Here is an 18,787-nt window from a genome sequence, read left to right on the forward strand (position 1 = left end):
TAAAACATAGAAATGTCTCAGTAAAGTTAGAGTTGGTTTGTCACAGAAAACCACCCATGTATACACAAATACACACATGAATCTTCAATAACGGAGGCTTTTTAAATCTCTGCATGAATTAATAACTTCCCAACAGTGACAGCAGGAGGGTGAAGAGAACTGAACAAAATGTAAATATGAATATGCCTAATTTGAGTTAATAGAGATATACATCCTGATTATGTTGTAGCAGCTAGTGTTCGTCAGCTAGGAGTAAGGCCTGTATTACTTAAACAAACTGGGCAGCTGTTCCAAGGCTCAAGGGCCCCAGACGCCCTGCCCACAATTCTTAGGCAGTTTATTGAATTACTTTTTCAATTATTTCCAAGTAAATCTGTGATCATCAAATTATCACACATAGTTTGAAAAACTGGGGACTACATTCTGCAACAAGTCCATTTGTTTATGGTTAAATTTGGGGGATGTTATAGACCCATGAAGGTTTGGGATTTGGGAGTGTTAAGACAAAACTGGGGAGTGTTTCTTAAAGTGACAGTATCCCATGTTTTTATGTGTTTTTTTTAATGTAAGAATGACTGTACAGAACAGGTTAATTTTCTTTCTTTGACGGATTCTAAATGTCAGAAATTGAGGGTATTACTGAACATATGTTTTTTTGGAGGGTTGAAGGTCAGAGGCTAGAGGTCAAATTTTAATTAGAGCCCCCCCTCACTACAAAGCAGGGACCTCTGCTTCCTGATGCAGAGATGTGGAGTGCAAAAAAAAAAATGGCAAACTGGCTTAATCTCTCTTCCTTCCTAAAACGACAAAATCCTCCTCGACCAAAAAGACTCTCGCCCCTCCATCCCCAACGTCAGGCTCCATCCCCTCTGCTCATTGGCTCTGGCACCATCTGACAGATGATCCAACCCCCAACTCTTTAGAGGACTCGTGCCACAGAGGCCCTCGCAGGGACAAATCCCCTTACATAAAAAAAAGAAAAAAAGCACACGGCTGCTGAGTAACCCACCAATGGCTGCATCCCATCCATAATATGAATTGCACAATTACCCCCCCTATTTTTCATGTTTGTGGATTATATGCTGACCACTGCAGCGTATTAGAACCATGTATTATGTATTTGTTTTTCCCCTGTGCTTTTTTTTGTCCAGTGGCGAGGGGTTACGTAAGCCTCAGGTTGTCAACGGGGCTGACATGTCACCGTGTCGAGGCGTGACCTGATGGCTCATCTGATGCCTACATGAGGCTCACAGAGCGGGATCACTGCAGCACGCAACGCCGAAGATCTGACCGAGGACCAGACAGGCAAAACCAACTAACCAACCCCTGTCTGTTTGTCTGTGACGTCAGATGTGATCCAGACTCATGGTGCTTTCCTTTAACATACGGTCTTTAGATGATTAAAGCAGTTTTTAACCATGTCCTTGAACAATAAATCATCAGTCTGCACCCTCTCATGTTTTTTTTCAGTGTCAGAAACACATTTGCAGCCATTAAAACCCAAAAATAATTCTCTGATCACAGAACACAAACAGAAATACTATTGTGCATAAAAAGTATAAAAAATGTATATTGTAAGGTATATCAGACACATTCTTGTGTCTTTACACAAGAACACCAGAGTTTAGATAGTTTCTGCTCTGGTATCTCTGCTGCAAAATACATTTAAATTAATTTCAACAGACATTATTCACGAAAACAAGAAATCTCACTTATTTCAGTGATATAAAGTGTGTCATGATCCTCATCAGACCTTCCTCTGATGAAGGTTGTGAGACCTTGATGAATTCTGAGGAGTCATCTGCATACAGGACGATTCTATCTGATAATTTACATCTAAGTTTCTGTTCTGTCACAGAACTGAAATTAATGTTTGTCTTTTCATCTACAACCACAGTTGTTCCCATTCTTAAACCACTCTGCAGATGCCATCTCCAGATATCCTAGAAAGTGAGAGCTTTAAAAATGCCAACAGTAAAGTAAGTTAAAAAGCATAGAGTGTGGTGGTGGTGTGGCTGTTGGTGGTCCTGGAAGGTGATTGGGTTTCATGGTGTTGGTTTAATATTACTTTGTCAAAAATATAAATCTGGATTGAAAATGTTGCTGTCAAAGTAAAAAAAAATTTGCATATTGAAAACAGGTGTTGAATATTTTTTTCTTTCTTGAATCTGTTACTGTGTAAAGATAATAATGTGACCAGAATTTGAAAAATGTGCATTAAAAGTCTAATTCAACCCAAAAACAATGTGTAAATCAATAAAAAAAAGAAGCCGAAGTGTGGTGTTTAATACAAACACGAATAAAACTTATGTTACAGTAACTCTGCAGGTTAATGCAGAGCGAGCTACGAAAGCTTGTTAAAGGTTTGTTTGGTCATAAACAGTGACAGCTTTAAAGGAAAACTCTAGTATTTTTTCATCTTATGTTTTTGTGTGTAAATGATTGATAGGGACCAAAATCTTTGGGATCAGTGTAATATTGATCCAGAACAGTACACCCCACCAAAGTCATGTCAAAGTAGGTCCACTAATGTTCTTGTTTTTGCCACTATTAGTAATGCAAGTAAGATCCTTTGGTTTAATCAGAAGCATCAATATATATCTCTACTAGACTCCACTGACATTAACAGGAATTTTACGGGGTGCCACTGGAATACCACTGCTTCCATCTGTTAGTTGGTGTTGCTGTGTAGTACTTTTACTGATGTCAACACAAACACAAACAAACTAACAGGTTGAGGCAGTGGTATTCCAACAGCCCGTGTTCTGCTTGCTTAAAATTCCTGTTTTTGTCAACGGAGTCTGGTAGACACTTTAGGTTTTAAATAAAACACTTTAGGTTTTAACTAATTTGTCCTAAAACAAAAAAAATATTTTTTCTGTTAACACACAACAGACACGTCATAGTCTTCCAACTGGCCTTCAGATTTTGAACCAGCACTAAAAATTCCTCTGCTGTTGCCGTGTGATGGTCTGAACTTGTGGGATTAGCAGAATATCCTGATGTACTACCCCTTTCACTTTGAGAAAATGGTATTACATAATGGCAATTCCAACTTAGTGGTGTGTTCCAGAGGTTAAAATATGAGACAAAATGAATCAAAAGAGTGTTGTGTACACACTGGGATTAAATCGGGACTCTGGCTGCAGGGTTGGATATTTGGACAGGACACTCATTTCACATCTTCAGACAAAAAGAGGAGGACCTGTGGAGGATCTGTTGGAACTGAGCAGGATATTTTTAGACATATTGGATGGGATAGACACAGTTGTTAAGCTGATTATTGTTTTGTAGAACATCATGACTGATCAGACCAAGTTGGACCGAGTGTGTCACAGTCTACGCCAGCTGCTTCTGGTCTGAGACAAATTTTATATTTAGATAAAGGCTGATTGATAGTTTGAAACCACGACTTCTCTAATGACGACCTGCAGTCCTCTTGCACTGAGCACAACCTCAGCACACCTCAGTATGCAACCTGCTGCCACAGCAGTTAGTGAAATCGTCATGAAATATAATCCAGTGATTTCATGGACATGGACATAAATTCGCCTTTTTTTGGTGACAGTCAGTACAATTTTCAAACTGATGTATCTCAACTGGAAATGTATTCTTTGAATGAAATGCTACATTCATTGATGGAAGCAGTGTTGAAAAGCAGCAGGTTGAGGTGGGCGGTGGATGAACGAAGTGGACAACTATCACACAAGAAAACTGAGTTCATATTCAGAGTCCTGTCTGTGGTTTAGTCACTCCCACAGCCTGTTCAAGGAGGGAACACTGCACTGTAATTCAACCTCACCGTTCTGTGTTAAAGGTTCGTAGGAAGAAATGGGGAACATTGTTTAAGGGTTTACTGTGAATTTTTTCTCTATTAAACCTGACCAGGATTTTTCCCTTACCCAAACTAAGCTGTGAGAAACTAAACAGAAGCAGAAATTAGTGTTATACTGCTGTCATCACTACAAATTCCTGTCACAAAAAGAAATGGTTTCTGTCCATGAAATGAATCAGTACATTAAATGTTGGGAGTATTTGATGAACTGCAGGTTGTACTGACTGTCACAGCAAAAATGATAAACTCGTGACCACAAACACAAAACCAATCAATTATATTCATGTACACAGACATGTGGTTTGAAACATTGGAGTCTGAACAGATCTAAATACAGGTTTATGCCAGAGAGAGACTCTATGGAGCAGGAGCAGGAGACCTGGTTTATATGAGCTGAGGCTGATGAAGGAACAAGGTACAGGTGTGGTTCAATAAAGGGAAAAGGGTCAGGTGTGCAGGCAGACAGAGAGCAGGAAACTCTGAGGACATCTAATGGAGAGATGATGGAGAGAAAAGATTTGTTGATCTGTTGGAAAAAACTGAGAAGAACAAATGTATTGAGATGAGTGAGAAGAGTGAAGGCAGTGAATGAATTATAGTATCACAAAAATAACATATCAGGGATTTTCATTGGTATTTTCCACAACAGTGAAGAGCCTCTTCACACACTCTTCACACTGACTGCTTTCATGGTGATCTTCATTACATCCTGCTGCTGTGATCACAGTTGGTGTGGAGGTGCTGCCCCCAAGTGGTCATCGATAGACTTACTTTTAGTCAAATCACACTGAACATCATTTTCACTGACTCCAGATTTATGGAGATGTTTAGTTTAGTTTTAGTTTTAGGTTGTTTTTTTCTGGTATGGTGATGCATTTTCATATTTAAGGATTAAAAAGTTGTTTACAAACAAATGCCATATGACCAAAAGATAAAATGATGTTGAATATATTGTTTTATATAATGGCTATGGCTGCACAACACACACCATAATAGTACAGTACACAACAAAAGTACAGCATGTAATATAACAACATAAAAAGTTGGTGGTGGTTTTTATGGCTCTTTTCACATTAATAAAAGGCTAAAATACATTAATTAATGAAGCTTCAATTAATCTACATGTTAATAAATGTCTTAAAATCCCCTGAAGCTGCAGAATTTTCAATAAGTCTTTTTTCACTCTTTTCTTTATCAGAGCTGATAAAGCTGAAAAAATCTGAGACAGAGTGGATTTTAACTTTTATTTATTTGTTATTATTTTGATCATGAGAAACATAATCAATGACAAATATAGGAAAAATATCTTTGAACACAGAATCAAACAGATCTGAGCTGCAGAGGCTCTGAAGAAGCAGAGAGAACTGAACACCAGGATGCAGGAGAGAGATAAATCACAGCGAACGAAAAGGAACAACTGAACAAGAAAAGAAAAGTGCTTCAGGTTGGGTGAATACATTCCTCTAGGCTGAATACAGCCATGAAACTATACATACATAACCATCTACGGTAGAGGTGACTCTGTCCTTGCTGAAAAATGAAAAGTGGAGCACCTGGTGCAAAAAGCCAAGAACTGACTCAGCTGTATGATGTGGCACCTGCTCAGGGTGGGGGTGGCGGGTGGGGGGTGGTGAGGTATTTCAACTACAAAGGGAGGAGGAAATGATCGGACAGGAAATGAACCTCAGAGGATTTTCATAATGCCCATGCATCGCCCAGACTGGTTGGGCTCGCCGTTTTGGTAACAGGTATGAATATATTTTTATTTATATGTGTTAATATACTGCTTATATTTATGTAACCCTTTCCAAAATACACAGGAAATATCTATGTAGGAAAAAAGACTGTACAAAAACAAGAAGAATAGCTCTGTATAAACATTAAAACCTTTAATATATCAATATATCCTTTATATACTGTTTTCTTTTGGTCTGTAGTAAAGAGTACTAAAGTGGTTCCACAGTATAAGACAACACCACTCACTCAACGCACTGTTTCAAATATACATTCATGTCACACTCGGCCACCGGGGAGCGCACTCACTGCTGAGCTACACTTAAAATGACAAAAAAAAATAAAAATAAGTTCATGCCAAAGCTGTACAGAACCATCTATTGCACTGAAGGGAACAGGTTTGATTTCTATAGTGAAGAAAAGACACAAGTCTGAGTAGTTTGACAAATATTGTACCACCTCCTGAGCTTATAAAAACCTTTTTTTTTTTTTAAACATTCAAAGACAAAAAAGCTGACTGATGTGGGGTTTTCCTTCACTGTGTGATGGTGGAATCAACTGATCACATCTAAACGGACAAAAACATTCTGTCCTGGAGATCTGAAAGCATGAGGCAGCTCAAACTGAAAAATGACAAAAACAAACAACAAAATCAGCTCTTTCTTTGTTACTGCATCTGTTATGTTGGTGTAACACTGTTGTAACACTGCCATACGGACAGCAGGTTCACTGCAGAAATCCCTGCACATACTTCCGTCATCCTGCAAGAAGGATGACTCCCATCATCCATTAAACAGAGCAGGCAGTGTGAAATGAAGCTGTAACATTGTCAAAAGGTTTCATGACAATTCTGAAAGCTAAAAGCAGAGCTGCAGAGGAGTATCTGTCGTCTGAAGTGAATCCTGATACATTTCATTTTTCTGAAAAGTTGTATGAGATGAACTGACTGAAGCTAATGAGCTACACTTTTCAGTGAAGGTCGATTTTTCCAGACAGCAGTGTTGGGATTTTCTACAGCGAGGTCAGTACTTTAACATGCACAGTGACAAACACAGCTTATCTCAAACACAACGAGACAAACATCAGACAGATGAACAGGTAGATACAGTCTGAGAGGAGGGTGTTCAATTATCAATCAATTCTACAAACACTGAAGATACTGAACTAAAGGGAAAATGTCACATTAATCAACAAAGTTCACAAGCACAGCAGCTGACTTCATCTATGGCATCGTCTTTAAACTCTTCCTGCAGCGTCCTCTGTGTGAACTGATCCGATCTGTACATGAGCTGAAGCAGTCCTTCCAGCCTGGTTGTAAATTAATATAGAGTCTGAGGCAGGAGCAGATCACGAGGCTGCAGGGGGGCCCTGTCAGCCACCAGGGGGCTTCAAAAATGCAAAAATGCTAATTCTCTTTGGATTCCTCTCTTTACTGTTTTTGTTTAAGCATTTAAAGATACACTCCCTGATGTTGTCACAGCAAATCAGGGGATTATAACAAATACATTTTCAGGGGTTATAAAAAAAATTGGGTTATAAAAAATAACAAATTTCTAGTTGCTATAAATTTTTTCTTGGCTTCTTTCGGTGCTATATCAAAATCAGCGAGTGCATCTTAAAGTTATGATATCTTATATTTCTTTGTACTTTTTATAGTTTCACATATCCATAAAAATACTGATTAGGGACAAAGAAGGTGTGAACCGGTCCTGATAAAAAAAAAAAGAAAGCGGCTGATCGACCAATAGATGAGCAGGAGGCGGTACATACACATTCATATACAGAGTCGTTGAGGGGTAGGACGAAGGCAGGTATGTACACATGGAACAGGTGCATTTTGGGGGGGACCTGCTAGGGGGCAGAGTTTGTGAGGGGGAGGGGGGCTGGCAGAGAGTGAGGCATATGGTGGTTGTAAAGTGCTGTCACCATACACTGAGGAAGGAGTGGTGGGGTGGGGTAAAAGGTCAAGTTTTTGTGTCCGTGAGGAGAGTTCACAGGGCCGAGGGGACGGCCAATCAGGTGTGTGTACATGTCTATGTATGTGTGTGTTTAACATTCATCTGAATAATGGGCTTGATATGCAGCAGGTGACCTGCACATTTTTAAGCGGCTGCTGGGTGACTGTTGTCATGGAGACGGATGACAAATGTCAGCTGGTGAAGTTGAGAATATTAAAAGGAGGTGAAAAGGTTTTGTTTATAAGACTCCTGGCTTGCAAAGAGGGAATAAAGTAGTGCCAAAATATAACAATAAAATATACAGACTCAAACCAACGTGGATTAATCCGCTGCAGAAAATAGTCCCAAACTAACCCACTATTTCCACATTTGTTTGTTAAAACCTAAAATGTCCATTTAAAGAAATTACAACAAATTTTGAGATAGATTTCTTCTGAAAGTGTTGAGAGACGAACACTTTCAGCAGCAGAGAATAACCATCAGGGGGCATACTCCTGTAAAATGAGCACATGTGAGTTTATATTAATGGACTATGCACTTAATTATCATTGGTCCATTGAGTAACCTCCACCTCCTGGTCAAAGTCAGAACACAGAGGAGGAAAAGTTGAAGTATATTTTGGATTTATTTGGATCTTAACCCTTCACCTGCTGTGAGTCGAGTCATCAGGACTTTATTTGTGGAGCAGGAAGTTAAAGGGGGGTCTCTGGTGGATCAGGAGGAGGTGGGGTTGTCATTCTCACTGTGTGTGTTGGTGTTTAAATATATATATATATATATATGAGCTTCATATATATATATATATATATATAGGGTGTGTGTGTGTGTGTGTGTGTGTTATCACAGCGGCCCATGCTGTGCCTCGTACTTGGCCAGGATATTCTTGGTGCGTCCAAGCTCTTTCCTCAGGTCAGCCACCTCCTGCCTCAGAGCCGAGTTCTCCTTCTCCAGGAAGCCGGCTCGGATGGCGATCTGGTTCTCTTTGAGCCGCCTCGCGTCCCGGGACCGCTTCGCTGCCAAGTTGTTCTTCCTGCGCCTGGCCCAGTATTTGTCATCCTGCTCGAAGGACACAAAGGAGGAGAGAGGAGACATGATAAAAGGGGGGATTACTTCAAAGGAAGGCAAACACAGGAGAGAACAGAAGACAGAGACTTGTGTTTTGTTTTTTTGCCCATTTGTTCTGTCAGCAGGGATTTGACAATACACTGTAAACAGTGCGACACAGACAGATTTCAGTAGTTTAGGATGCACTCTGTGCTATTGGTACATTCCAGTAGTACTCAAAAGTCAGAATATCTGAGTTCCTAGTCAGAAGTTAGACTCCAGGATTTTTTTAAAAATTTTTTTTTGTGGTGAACAGCCTGAGAAGAAGAGTGGCGATCCTTATCAGGCTGAAAAAAAATATTTCCAACTATCTGTATATTTTATGGATTGAGAAGATTGAGAAGATAAATTTTGCTTTATTTTTATTCTCCTGGAAATATTCTAAAAAGATGGGGCAGAATGTGCTCTTTTTAGTAAAGATGAAAGCAACATAATCTTTTGTGATTTTAAGTGTGATTACGATACTAAAATTGCAGCACTTAACATAGAATTTCTCAGTAAGTTTTTTTGCCCCCTAGTGGTCAAACACCAGCTAACACAGCCGCCACACCTCATAACTTCTCACGTCAGTGTCTCAGAGCCTCAGCGTCTCTGCAGAGCTGCTTTCACAATCAGCTTTCAGCCGCTCATTACTGGACCGCAGCCACACAGAGATCCACTTTTTATTTGAACAAATTAAAAGCTAAATCCTCTCAGCTCGACCTGGTGGCGATCAGCAGCGCTCATCATTCAGTCTGATGTAAGCCTCTTAACCGGGGAGAGGAGAGGACACGCCCCTCTCTGAAGCAGGACACAGCCAATGGGAGAGCAGGGATCTGAGAGCAGAGGAGGCTGCTGATGGACAGACAAACGAAAGACAGCGAATGCACCTCTCCACCCGCTCTTTCCATCCCAGCATGCCATGCTGGTTTAAGCCGAGTCAACAATAATCAGCAGTAATGGTTCAGTCTGACTGTATGTCACAGTCAAAAATCAACGCCAGAGGAAGAAGTGCCAGCTCAGTACTTTCACACTTTCTCTACTGAGGCTTTTATCTTTCAATTAATGGAGAGAACACAGTCATAGACTCATCTTCTGCCCTTGAAACTGAAACCTAAATACAGGGCTGCACCCAAACCAGAAAAACACCTCCAGCAGCATCCAACCACCTTCGTCTTGTCAGAACCAACTCCAAATTACCTTCAGGTCGTCCGGGATGAAGACCTTGCGAGCCTTCTTGATCATCGGCTGTGGTTTCAGCTCCTCGGCCGAGAACTTGCGTTTGCGTGGGTCAAAGATCTCCTGCCCCGGCACACTGGACAGAGCCAGGTCTGCTGGGTCGGGCTCGTACCCAACGGGAACCTGTATGGAGTCTGGGTCAATGGGGCTGGGAGTGTTTCTGGAGTTTGGGAGGCCTGGAGAAAGACGGAGATGAACTAATGGTGACTTTGTATGTCAGAAACTTTCAAAACAGTTAAACAAACAACTGTAAAAATGTAAGGAGATGGAAAAAACAACGTACAGTATATTTTTTTAACCTCATGTTTCCTCCACTACAAATTTAACCTGAAACTCAACTCTTAGGCTCTATGTCAATGGAAGAACATCGAAAGAAGACATAGGAGAAAAGGCTTAAAATTCAGGACATTAATTGAAAAATAAAACTGGGCAGTACACTACATTATCATATAAGACATCCGACTAAAAGCAATAGGTTCTTACTCTCCAGCTCCAGTAACTGATCAGAGAATGTAAGGCTGCAGTGTTGAGCGGCAGCCACCAGGTGGTGACAGATCTGAAGGTAAACCTTTATGAGTTGCAAGGATGAATCCTAGAGGTGGGAAGATGAACCTTGTGAAAATATAAAATATGTGAATATACTGTACATCTAACCAACTCCCTTTGACAAAGAGCTAAAGATCTCAGATATGTTGAAGATGAAAGTTGAGGTTATGCAGTTTCTCTGCTTGTTTTGCCTGAAGACATTTTTCACTATCCATTGCATCATTTATTTACAGGAGGAGGAGAAAGTTGACAACATTATAGATGAGATTCCTACAGAGACACAGCTTTTTATTGAAGAGTAAGATCCTTTTTGTTTAAGCAGAAACATTGCTACATATCACTACCAGACTCCATTGACAAAAACAGGAATTTTACTGGGAGCTGCTGGAATACCACTGCCTCCATCTGTTACTTTCTTTGTGTTGCTGTGTGACTTTCAGTGGTGGAAGAAGTAATCAGATACTGTGTGTTGAAGTGAAAGTACCACACAATAAGACAAACAAACAGACTGAGGCGGTCAAACTCCCCATTTTCTGCTTAGAAAAATTCCTGTTTTTGTCAGTGGAGTGTGGTATTGATAAACTGATGTTTCTGGGTTTTTTTCTTGTCAGTTTCCCTTTTCATTCTCATTATTTGGACCAAAAATGTAATTAATTTATTTAAATTTTTCTCATATCTAACTATTTAATGTATATTTTTGGTTTTCATGCAGGAATAAACTGTGAGCTGTGTCCTTCAAAATAAAAGCCCTGCATCTCCTCAACAAACCTGCTGATAAAAGATCAGAACTTGAAAAGAACTTGAAGCCTTTGTTATGTTCGCATAGGTCTGACAAGATGCGAAGATCAGATTCATGAACCTATCGCTCACTCACCACCACCAGCACTACCCAATCAAAACGTCTCAATGGAGTCACGAGTGAAGGTGACTGAGACCAGCCCCCCCTTCCCCACACCTCCCTCCTACATAGCAGCAGGGGCCCTACCACCAGTTCTTGGAAGAGACTATTTGTTTTTCCTCTCCAGCTGGTCCTGCAGAGGTCAGGGCCAGGTGTGTGTGTGAGAGAGGACAAATTAGAGTTTTATTTTTGAGCGTCAACAGGTTGTTTGAAGGTTCAGACATGGTTTTAGGATTAAGGTTTGACCAGACAGTAAATTGAGAATTTTGGGGTTTTAGATGGTTTAAATAGATTAATATCGTGTTTTTAAATATTTTCTGGCATCTGAAAATAGTCGGCAGATCAATCTATGTCAAATAATGGTGATTTGCAGCTCTTGTGAATATCTGTGAAATGAATTTTGGATTTATCAGAGTAAATAGAAATGTGACAAAGCCCAAACTCTGACACAAGAAAAGGTTTTTTGGAATATTCTGCTGTTATTCTGCCTCACTGTTCTGTATAAAAGGGACAGAGGCACCCCATCTTTAACCTGGCAGTGGAGGTAGTCTCAGAGCTGAATGACGTCTGTAAAAAGGTTAAGGTTAGGGTTCAGAGACTGAGATGCAATGATCCTCACTTAAATGTGCTGCCTCGACCCAGGATGAGGGTACACAATTAATTTTTTAATACAAGATGTAAAGTTTTATTTAAACTTCAAGCTTTTTGTTCATACTGGCATCAGGCTGCTGTGACAGTAAAGTTAAAGAAAATGTTCAACATTTTGGTGATTTACTCAACGAGCCACAGGTTTAAAAGGAAAAACCCAGAAATCCTGTGAGGTGATGTCAGTGAACTACGCACCAGCTGTTCTATGAGGCTTCACTCTACAAGTTAATTGACAAAACCCTTCGGGGCTGGACGACGGGGAAACAGGAGGAAGTGAATTTTCTGACAATGGAAGCAGGTGGGAGCTGAACAGCAGCAGCCTCCTCACTGCCTCAAACGTGACGCTGGGAAACATCCTGACACGTGTAAACGTGTGTAACATGAGCACATTTAATCTGCGTGAGCTGCTGGGTCGTAGTTCCTGATGTCTTAGACCATCCTGCTGTAAACAATGACCCCACAAATCGTCTGTGCAGCTTATTATTAGGTTTCACTGTGACACGACCTCAGGCAGATGGGAGTTCAGGTTGGAGGACTTTCAGCTCTTCGTGCCTCTAAAAACTTCCTCCATTAATCCATAATGTGTTTTACTGTGACATTTTTATCAGCTCCTCTCTTCTCTCATCAGATTTTGGACTGTTTCAAGAGGCTTTAGTAAGTAAAAGAACTTGGTAAGATATAGAGCCCGGGGAAAAAAGGGTTAGAAAGAAAAGATGTACTTTTGCAAGATCTTGAGAAACTATTGCAGAATCTCATTGATGTCGAGATCTCACAAAAGTTTCATGAGATCTTGTCAAAATTTCTTGAAATCTCAAAAAGGCTCTTGAGGTCTTGAGATCTCGCAAAAGGTTCTTGAGCTCTCGCAGAAGTTTAACAAGATCTTGCAAACGTTTCTGGAAATCTTGCAAAATTACATCTTGTGAGATCTCAAGAAACTTTTGGGCAATCTCATGAAAATACATCTTTTTTTTTCAACCTTCAACCACTGTAAAAAAAAAAAAAAAAAAAAAAAAAAGAGGAGGCAGAGTGGGACAAAAATAAGAATCTGCCCAAAGGCAAAATCATGAATTAAAAGGAGAGTTAGGATAAAAACAGAGGTGAGCAGAGATACTGATTTCAAAAGTCACTTTAGAGGCTTCAAATCTACACGTTTGTGCAGGTCGGAGTTGATTTTCACACTCTCACTTAAAAAAGAGGAAACAGTTGAGGTTGTGCAGTGACTCCACCTAACGAGCAGGATGAGGATGTTTGTGCTTTTTTAGTTTCTCCACCTCCTCTCTCTCTCTCTCAGTTTGTTTTTCATTATCTGGTGAACCCTGGGTAACCCTGGTTGTTCCCGCCCTCTTATCTGCTGGACAGTCACGGGGGCCATGTGGGAATACAAATATGCCAGATTATGCCATAGATTACTCTGCTATATTTAGATGTCAGAGCGGCAGATTAATGCTGGCCTCTGCTGGGGGGAAGCTATGCTGTGGTGGTATCATGTAGAGAGTCACGACCAGAGATGAAGATAATATTACATTTTGGAGAAACAAAAAACTATCAGATCTTCATCAAAATTCATGATAGAAAATTAACTCAGAGTTTATGATCTATGTCCATAAAACTTTCAAGAACTTTGCAGAGATTGTTAAACACATCACTGAACATCCAAAGAAGATCCTTCCAGAGCCTGATATTTCCCTCAGGAGTTGATAGAGACCAAAACCAGAGCTTAGAGAGAAAGAATACTGGACATGAATATATGTCAGATGATAAATCAGTTAATTCAGCTTCTGTGTTTTAGTTCCCCCCTGATGGTCTCATTGCTGTTTCAGACACTTCGACTGGGATCTAATCCTGGAGGTTAAACACTCAGAGAAAAGGTAAAGTCTCTCTTCAGTCATACATCTGTTCAGCTCAGTGTTACTTTATTTGTGTGTTTGAGTGTTTAAGCAGAAAAATGTCAGTGCAGAGTTTGTTTTCAGATGCATCTGCTGCAGTCCAGGGAAACTTACACTGTGATGTAGAAGCTTAAAGAACTACAGTGCACATTAAAAACAGACTTTACAGTGAAGGAGGAGACATCTGAGAGGGATGTGCTTTCAAGAACTCACTCATCAGCTGAACTCCTGCAGCTGATTCTGCGAACTCCACTCTGAGCCAGGAGGACTATCCCAGACTGACTCATACACTGCAAGCCTGTGTGTGTGTGTGTGTGTGTGTGTGTGTGTGTGTGTGTGTGTGTGTGTGTGTGTGTGTGTGACAGAATCATTAGTTGGTTTGAGTGTAAATACAGAGCTGGAAACTTGTGTGTGTGGATGTGTGGACGTGAGGGTTGCCGCCTCCTGGCCTACTTCTGCAGAGAACACTATGTTCTTAAAACACTGATCTCATGCAGGGACACACACACACACACACACACACACACACACACACTCACACAGTCCAGTCACATGTCTCTGCATGCTGTGAGAGGACCACTTGTTTTCTTTCTCTATAAACATGAGGAACATGGAGGGAGTAAGAGAGTCAAAGTGGAAGTTCTCGCCTTCACACCCATGCATGTTGATGCACACACACATGCACACACATGCTTGCTGAGGCCAGGAAATCTGTTGAGGTGTTGAATCTGACACTTTCTTCACTCGTGGCGTTTGGGGTGGACATGTTTTCCTCGCAGTGTCCAGTGAGTGTTACTACTCTGAGCCTCCTCTCCCCTACATTACTGAGCACTTAACCGAGCACACCTGAGCTCATCTCACCTTTGCACTGTTTTCCCCTGTTGCACAGCACTTTTGGCTGTGATAAGGTCAGGGATTTGAACCTTGAGCTATTTGTTCAGCAGAGTTAAGAGTATTTTCTCTGTGTGGTGAAAGAGCCCACAAACAGAGGATTTACAGGCTCACGTGCAAAGAGACGTCTAAAATCAACAGTGAACTGAATGAAATGGTCATAATGACTTTCAATGGTAGACTGCCGCAGGTGTTCATTCCTGAATTCAACGAATGTTGGTAGACACGTCTGCCTCAGGGCAAGAAACAAAAGTTTTATTGATTCAGTCACCTGACATTCAGGGCTGCAGCCAGGAGGTCCCTCTATACATTATCCATCACAAGTTCAATAAGTGATATCTGAGTTTCAGTGCCAATTTTAAAACTATCACCTATTTCAATACATTACCTTGGGGAATATAAACATTTTTAACAAAAGAAGTCAAAGTTGTCAAATGTTAGATAAAAATAAACACAAGTAGCTGCACAAGGACAAATTTTAGATTTAAATCATGAACTTTCTGGTCAAAGAATACGTTAAAAATCTAATCTGAACAGATATCAATCGATTTTCAGCTACAGCTTTAAGTAAGTGGTAGCTAATGTCTGGTTAATTCCAATCAAGAAATCTTTTCATCTTTAAGCAACAGTCTCATTTAAACTGATGCATTCTCCTCAGTTGCAGATCAAACTGTCGGTCAACTGAGTTATTTCAACACTCAACTGATTGATTTTTCTAAACAAAGACTGAATCCCCCCTCCGGCCTTGAATGCCTCCTGACTGACTGTTTTCTGCTCATCCATCACTGCTAATCACTCAAAGAGGAGAAAGGAGCTGAAAGACTGTCCTCCTACTGCAGCTGCTACTCATCATGAAAGTGACAAATGGCTTTCATTTTGTCTTCAGCAGGAGACAACTGGTAGCCAAGAAAAAAACTGGTTGGTGATCCGGTAGCTTCCTTTACTGTCAAGTGATAATTGTTCGTGAAGAGCATGTGATCATTTAAAGGCACAAACTAATGAGTTTCATCTCTTACAAATCACATTAAACTTCAAATTTTCTTCAAATGCATCTTGTAGGTGTGTGCATTTATCAGTGTATGTTTCCTTTAGTTCCAGACAGCCATTTCCATTGTTTTTTGTATGCTATTAAAGTCTATTAGCAGTCACTTGAAACTAGAGTTGAAACAATTAGTCACTTAATCAATTTGTTGATTCGTTGCTTGACAGACAAAACACTGGAAAAATGCAAGTTGTCTTAGACTTTTGTCATAGTACTCTGAATGTGTCCGAGTTACAGACTGGTGATTGAACGAAACAATTTAAATTGTTGTTTTTTTTACTACTTATAATACTGACTAAACTGTACTGACGGGTCTTTTTAGGATATTTGGGGTATTTTATTGTCCTCTTTACTTGGTATATCTTGTAGGGTTCCACAAGGATCCATCCAGTACCCTGTTATTTTCTGCATACTTGAGCTTTCTCTTGAACAATTAAATCAAAAGCACAAAAAATTTATTGCTACGCTGATGATACTCTGCTTCTTTGAAATTGATGACCAAATTCTGGGCAATTTCTCATCACTCATGTTTGTGTGAGTTGGTGTTACCTGCTCTTGCCGGGCTGCTGTGCAGGCAGTTCGGGGAGACGACGCTCGTGTGTACGGAGGTGGAGGCGTGGTTGCTGAGGTCCATCACTGAGGGCGCAGGTGTGGGTGGGGTTGGGGGCATGATTGGCGGCTGGCGTGGCGGAGCGTGTGGTTGGTGCTGGTCGTGGTGGTGGTGGTGGTGGTGGTGGGAGGGGCTGGAGGGGATGCCGTTCTCAGACAGGAACTCTTCCAGGTCCATGTACTCCAGCTGGAAGGTGTCTCCGTCGTAGGGCAGGGTCTTGTCCCACAGCGTGGGGCCGAGGAAGGCCGACTGGGGGGCGCTGCGCTCTTCCTCCAGATTCTTCTCCTTCTCCTGCTCCTTGCTGAAAGCTAACAGGGGGAGAACAAAGTCAGTCAGCACAAACCACAAAACTATGACTATTGGGTTATTGTGGAAGCCCAGCAAAGAATTGATCGAGTCCAATGAAGGTCCAATCATCCAGACTTAGCTTAAACATGCATAATTAGTTCTAGTATTATAACGTGACATATTATTTGAGTATTTTCTAATATTACATTCTTGTTAACACAAAAACATAGTTGTCATTGTCAGTGTTTGCTGAAAAAAAGAGCATGGTCCTGAAAGAATGTGGTTAAGGTTAGGAATTGGTTGTTGTCATGGATTTGTTGACCAATCCATCTACCACTGACAGTGGCAGCGATGGATTATTGCTGAAGAATTCATCCTATTCCTCCAATAAACAGTGGATCAAGCTGCCATTAAAAACACCTTAAAGTCTGTGTTGTCTTCTAAGAGGTCTGTGTTGTTCTTCATGAGCACTGAAAACCACCGAACAAGAGGCATTGTAGATATAAAGAGGAAGATATTATGACTGGAAACAACTTGAACTATAGGGAAACTTAAAATGAGATTACACAGGAGAGTTTGGTTAAAATATGTGTTCACACATATTATAATCTATCAGCTCCAAATACCTGACCCTGTGTCCTTGCCATGGACAGATGGATCTCTCCCATTGGAATCCACATCATGATTATTGATTACGAGTGTTTTTCTTTCCAGACAGATTTCTACTCACATATCGGACACCTAATCAACAGCAAAACCTGTCAAGTCCTGACAGGTAATCAGGAATTCCTAATCCAAACTGGAAAACACAGAAAACCAAACCAGGAGAATATTCTTTTTTCTTGAGATTGTTTGGACATTGCCTGAAGCTAGGATATAGTTCATCAAAGTCTCAAGTATATGAAAAGGCTGATTTAAACCACTTCAGTTTTAGATCAAAAGCTCAACTAAAAGTGCAAAGTTTTGCAACACTGCAGAGCCGAAACAAGAAGTCAAACAATTGATTACCAGAAATTCAAGTCTGACAACATTTGATGTAAAAACACCAAAAATTCTCTGGTTCCACTTCTCCAGATGTAAATATTTTCTACTTTACTTTGTTTTATATGATAACTGGACCATTGCTCAGACTACACAATCATCTGAATACGTCACCTTGACCTCTGGGAAATACTGATGGAGGATTTTCACTATTTCTTAAACAGACTGAATGATCCGAATAAATAATATTTCAAATACACTGTAAGCTGCAGCTGCACAACAATTCATATCATAAATTCAGATCATCAGATCATAATTAAGGGTGATAAAAATATAACAAAGCTGTTAAATATTACATTTTATATAAATGTAGAAGTATATACTTCTTCTATCGCTACACACACACACACACACACACACACATATATATATATATATATATATATTATATATATATATGATAGAAGTGTCACTATCAGCATTAACAGGCAGGAAACTCATATTGGTCTCTGTGAAGGAGCATGAACGCCCTGCTGGGCGTGAGAAGTTTGTGCCTGCGGCTCAGACAGAGCTGACAGGTGAAGTGTCTCTGCAGCCTCCATTACAGTGACTTAGTGAAAGCGCAGAGAAACACACTAACGTAGCTCTGATCCCCCATGAACTGCTCTCTCCACATGAAACTACAGGCTGACACACAGACCGTGAATAAAGGCTGCAGGCCGTTTCTCTCCTCACTTCACCTTCATGATGCAGCGGCAGCTTCATCGGGTTCTCCAGCAGGGACTTGAGAACTCCGTGCGTCGCCGGGGGCAGGAAACTTGGATTGAGCGGGATGGGGTGTCGGGACATTTTCTCCATCACGCCTCCCTGCATCTGGAGCCGGTGAATCCAAACAACAACAACAAAACAGGAACAAAAATAAGGCAAAAATCTGCGTGAAAAAGCAAAGTGTGATCAGCTGTGCTGGTGCTGAGGTCCAGGTCTGGACTCTACATGAAAAATAAGAAACCAAATCAAAAAAAGCGCGTGTTAGATTAAAGACATGAATCGGCGCGGGGACGTGCTGTGGGCGCGTGCGGCGGTGGCTGACCGGGGCTGCAGGAGGTGGACAGAGCGAGCACCGATCCCATGTGTGAGAACTGAGGACT

At 40.7% G+C, this 18,787-nt stretch overlaps 1 protein-coding gene across 2 annotated transcripts; it reads right to left on the bottom strand.

Annotated features, from left to right (window-relative positions):
* Window positions 1-5,065: 5,065 nt before the first annotated feature.
* LOC108874723 (hepatic leukemia factor) lies at window positions 5,066-18,787 on the bottom strand. 2 transcript variants are annotated; one of them, XM_018663246.2, is made up of 4 exons: window positions 18,380-18,787; window positions 16,310-16,678; window positions 9,811-10,025; window positions 5,066-8,586 (listed from the first exon to the last, which is right to left on the bottom strand). In XM_018663246.2, exons 1-4 carry the CDS (start codon window positions 18,510-18,512, stop codon window positions 8,368-8,370), a joined length of 936 nt encoding a protein of 311 aa, XP_018518762.1. In that variant the 5' UTR covers window positions 18,513-18,787; the 3' UTR covers window positions 5,066-8,367. The 2 variants fall into 2 exon arrangements, with proteins under 2 accessions (XP_018518762.1, XP_018518763.1); XM_018663247.2 differs by having other exon boundaries at window positions 5,066-8,583; window positions 18,380-18,786.

Source organism: Lates calcarifer, linkage group LG23 (assembly GCF_001640805.2).
Source record: "Lates calcarifer isolate ASB-BC8 linkage group LG23, TLL_Latcal_v3, whole genome shotgun sequence".
Classification (NCBI taxonomy): domain Eukaryota; kingdom Metazoa; phylum Chordata; class Actinopteri; family Centropomidae; genus Lates; species Lates calcarifer.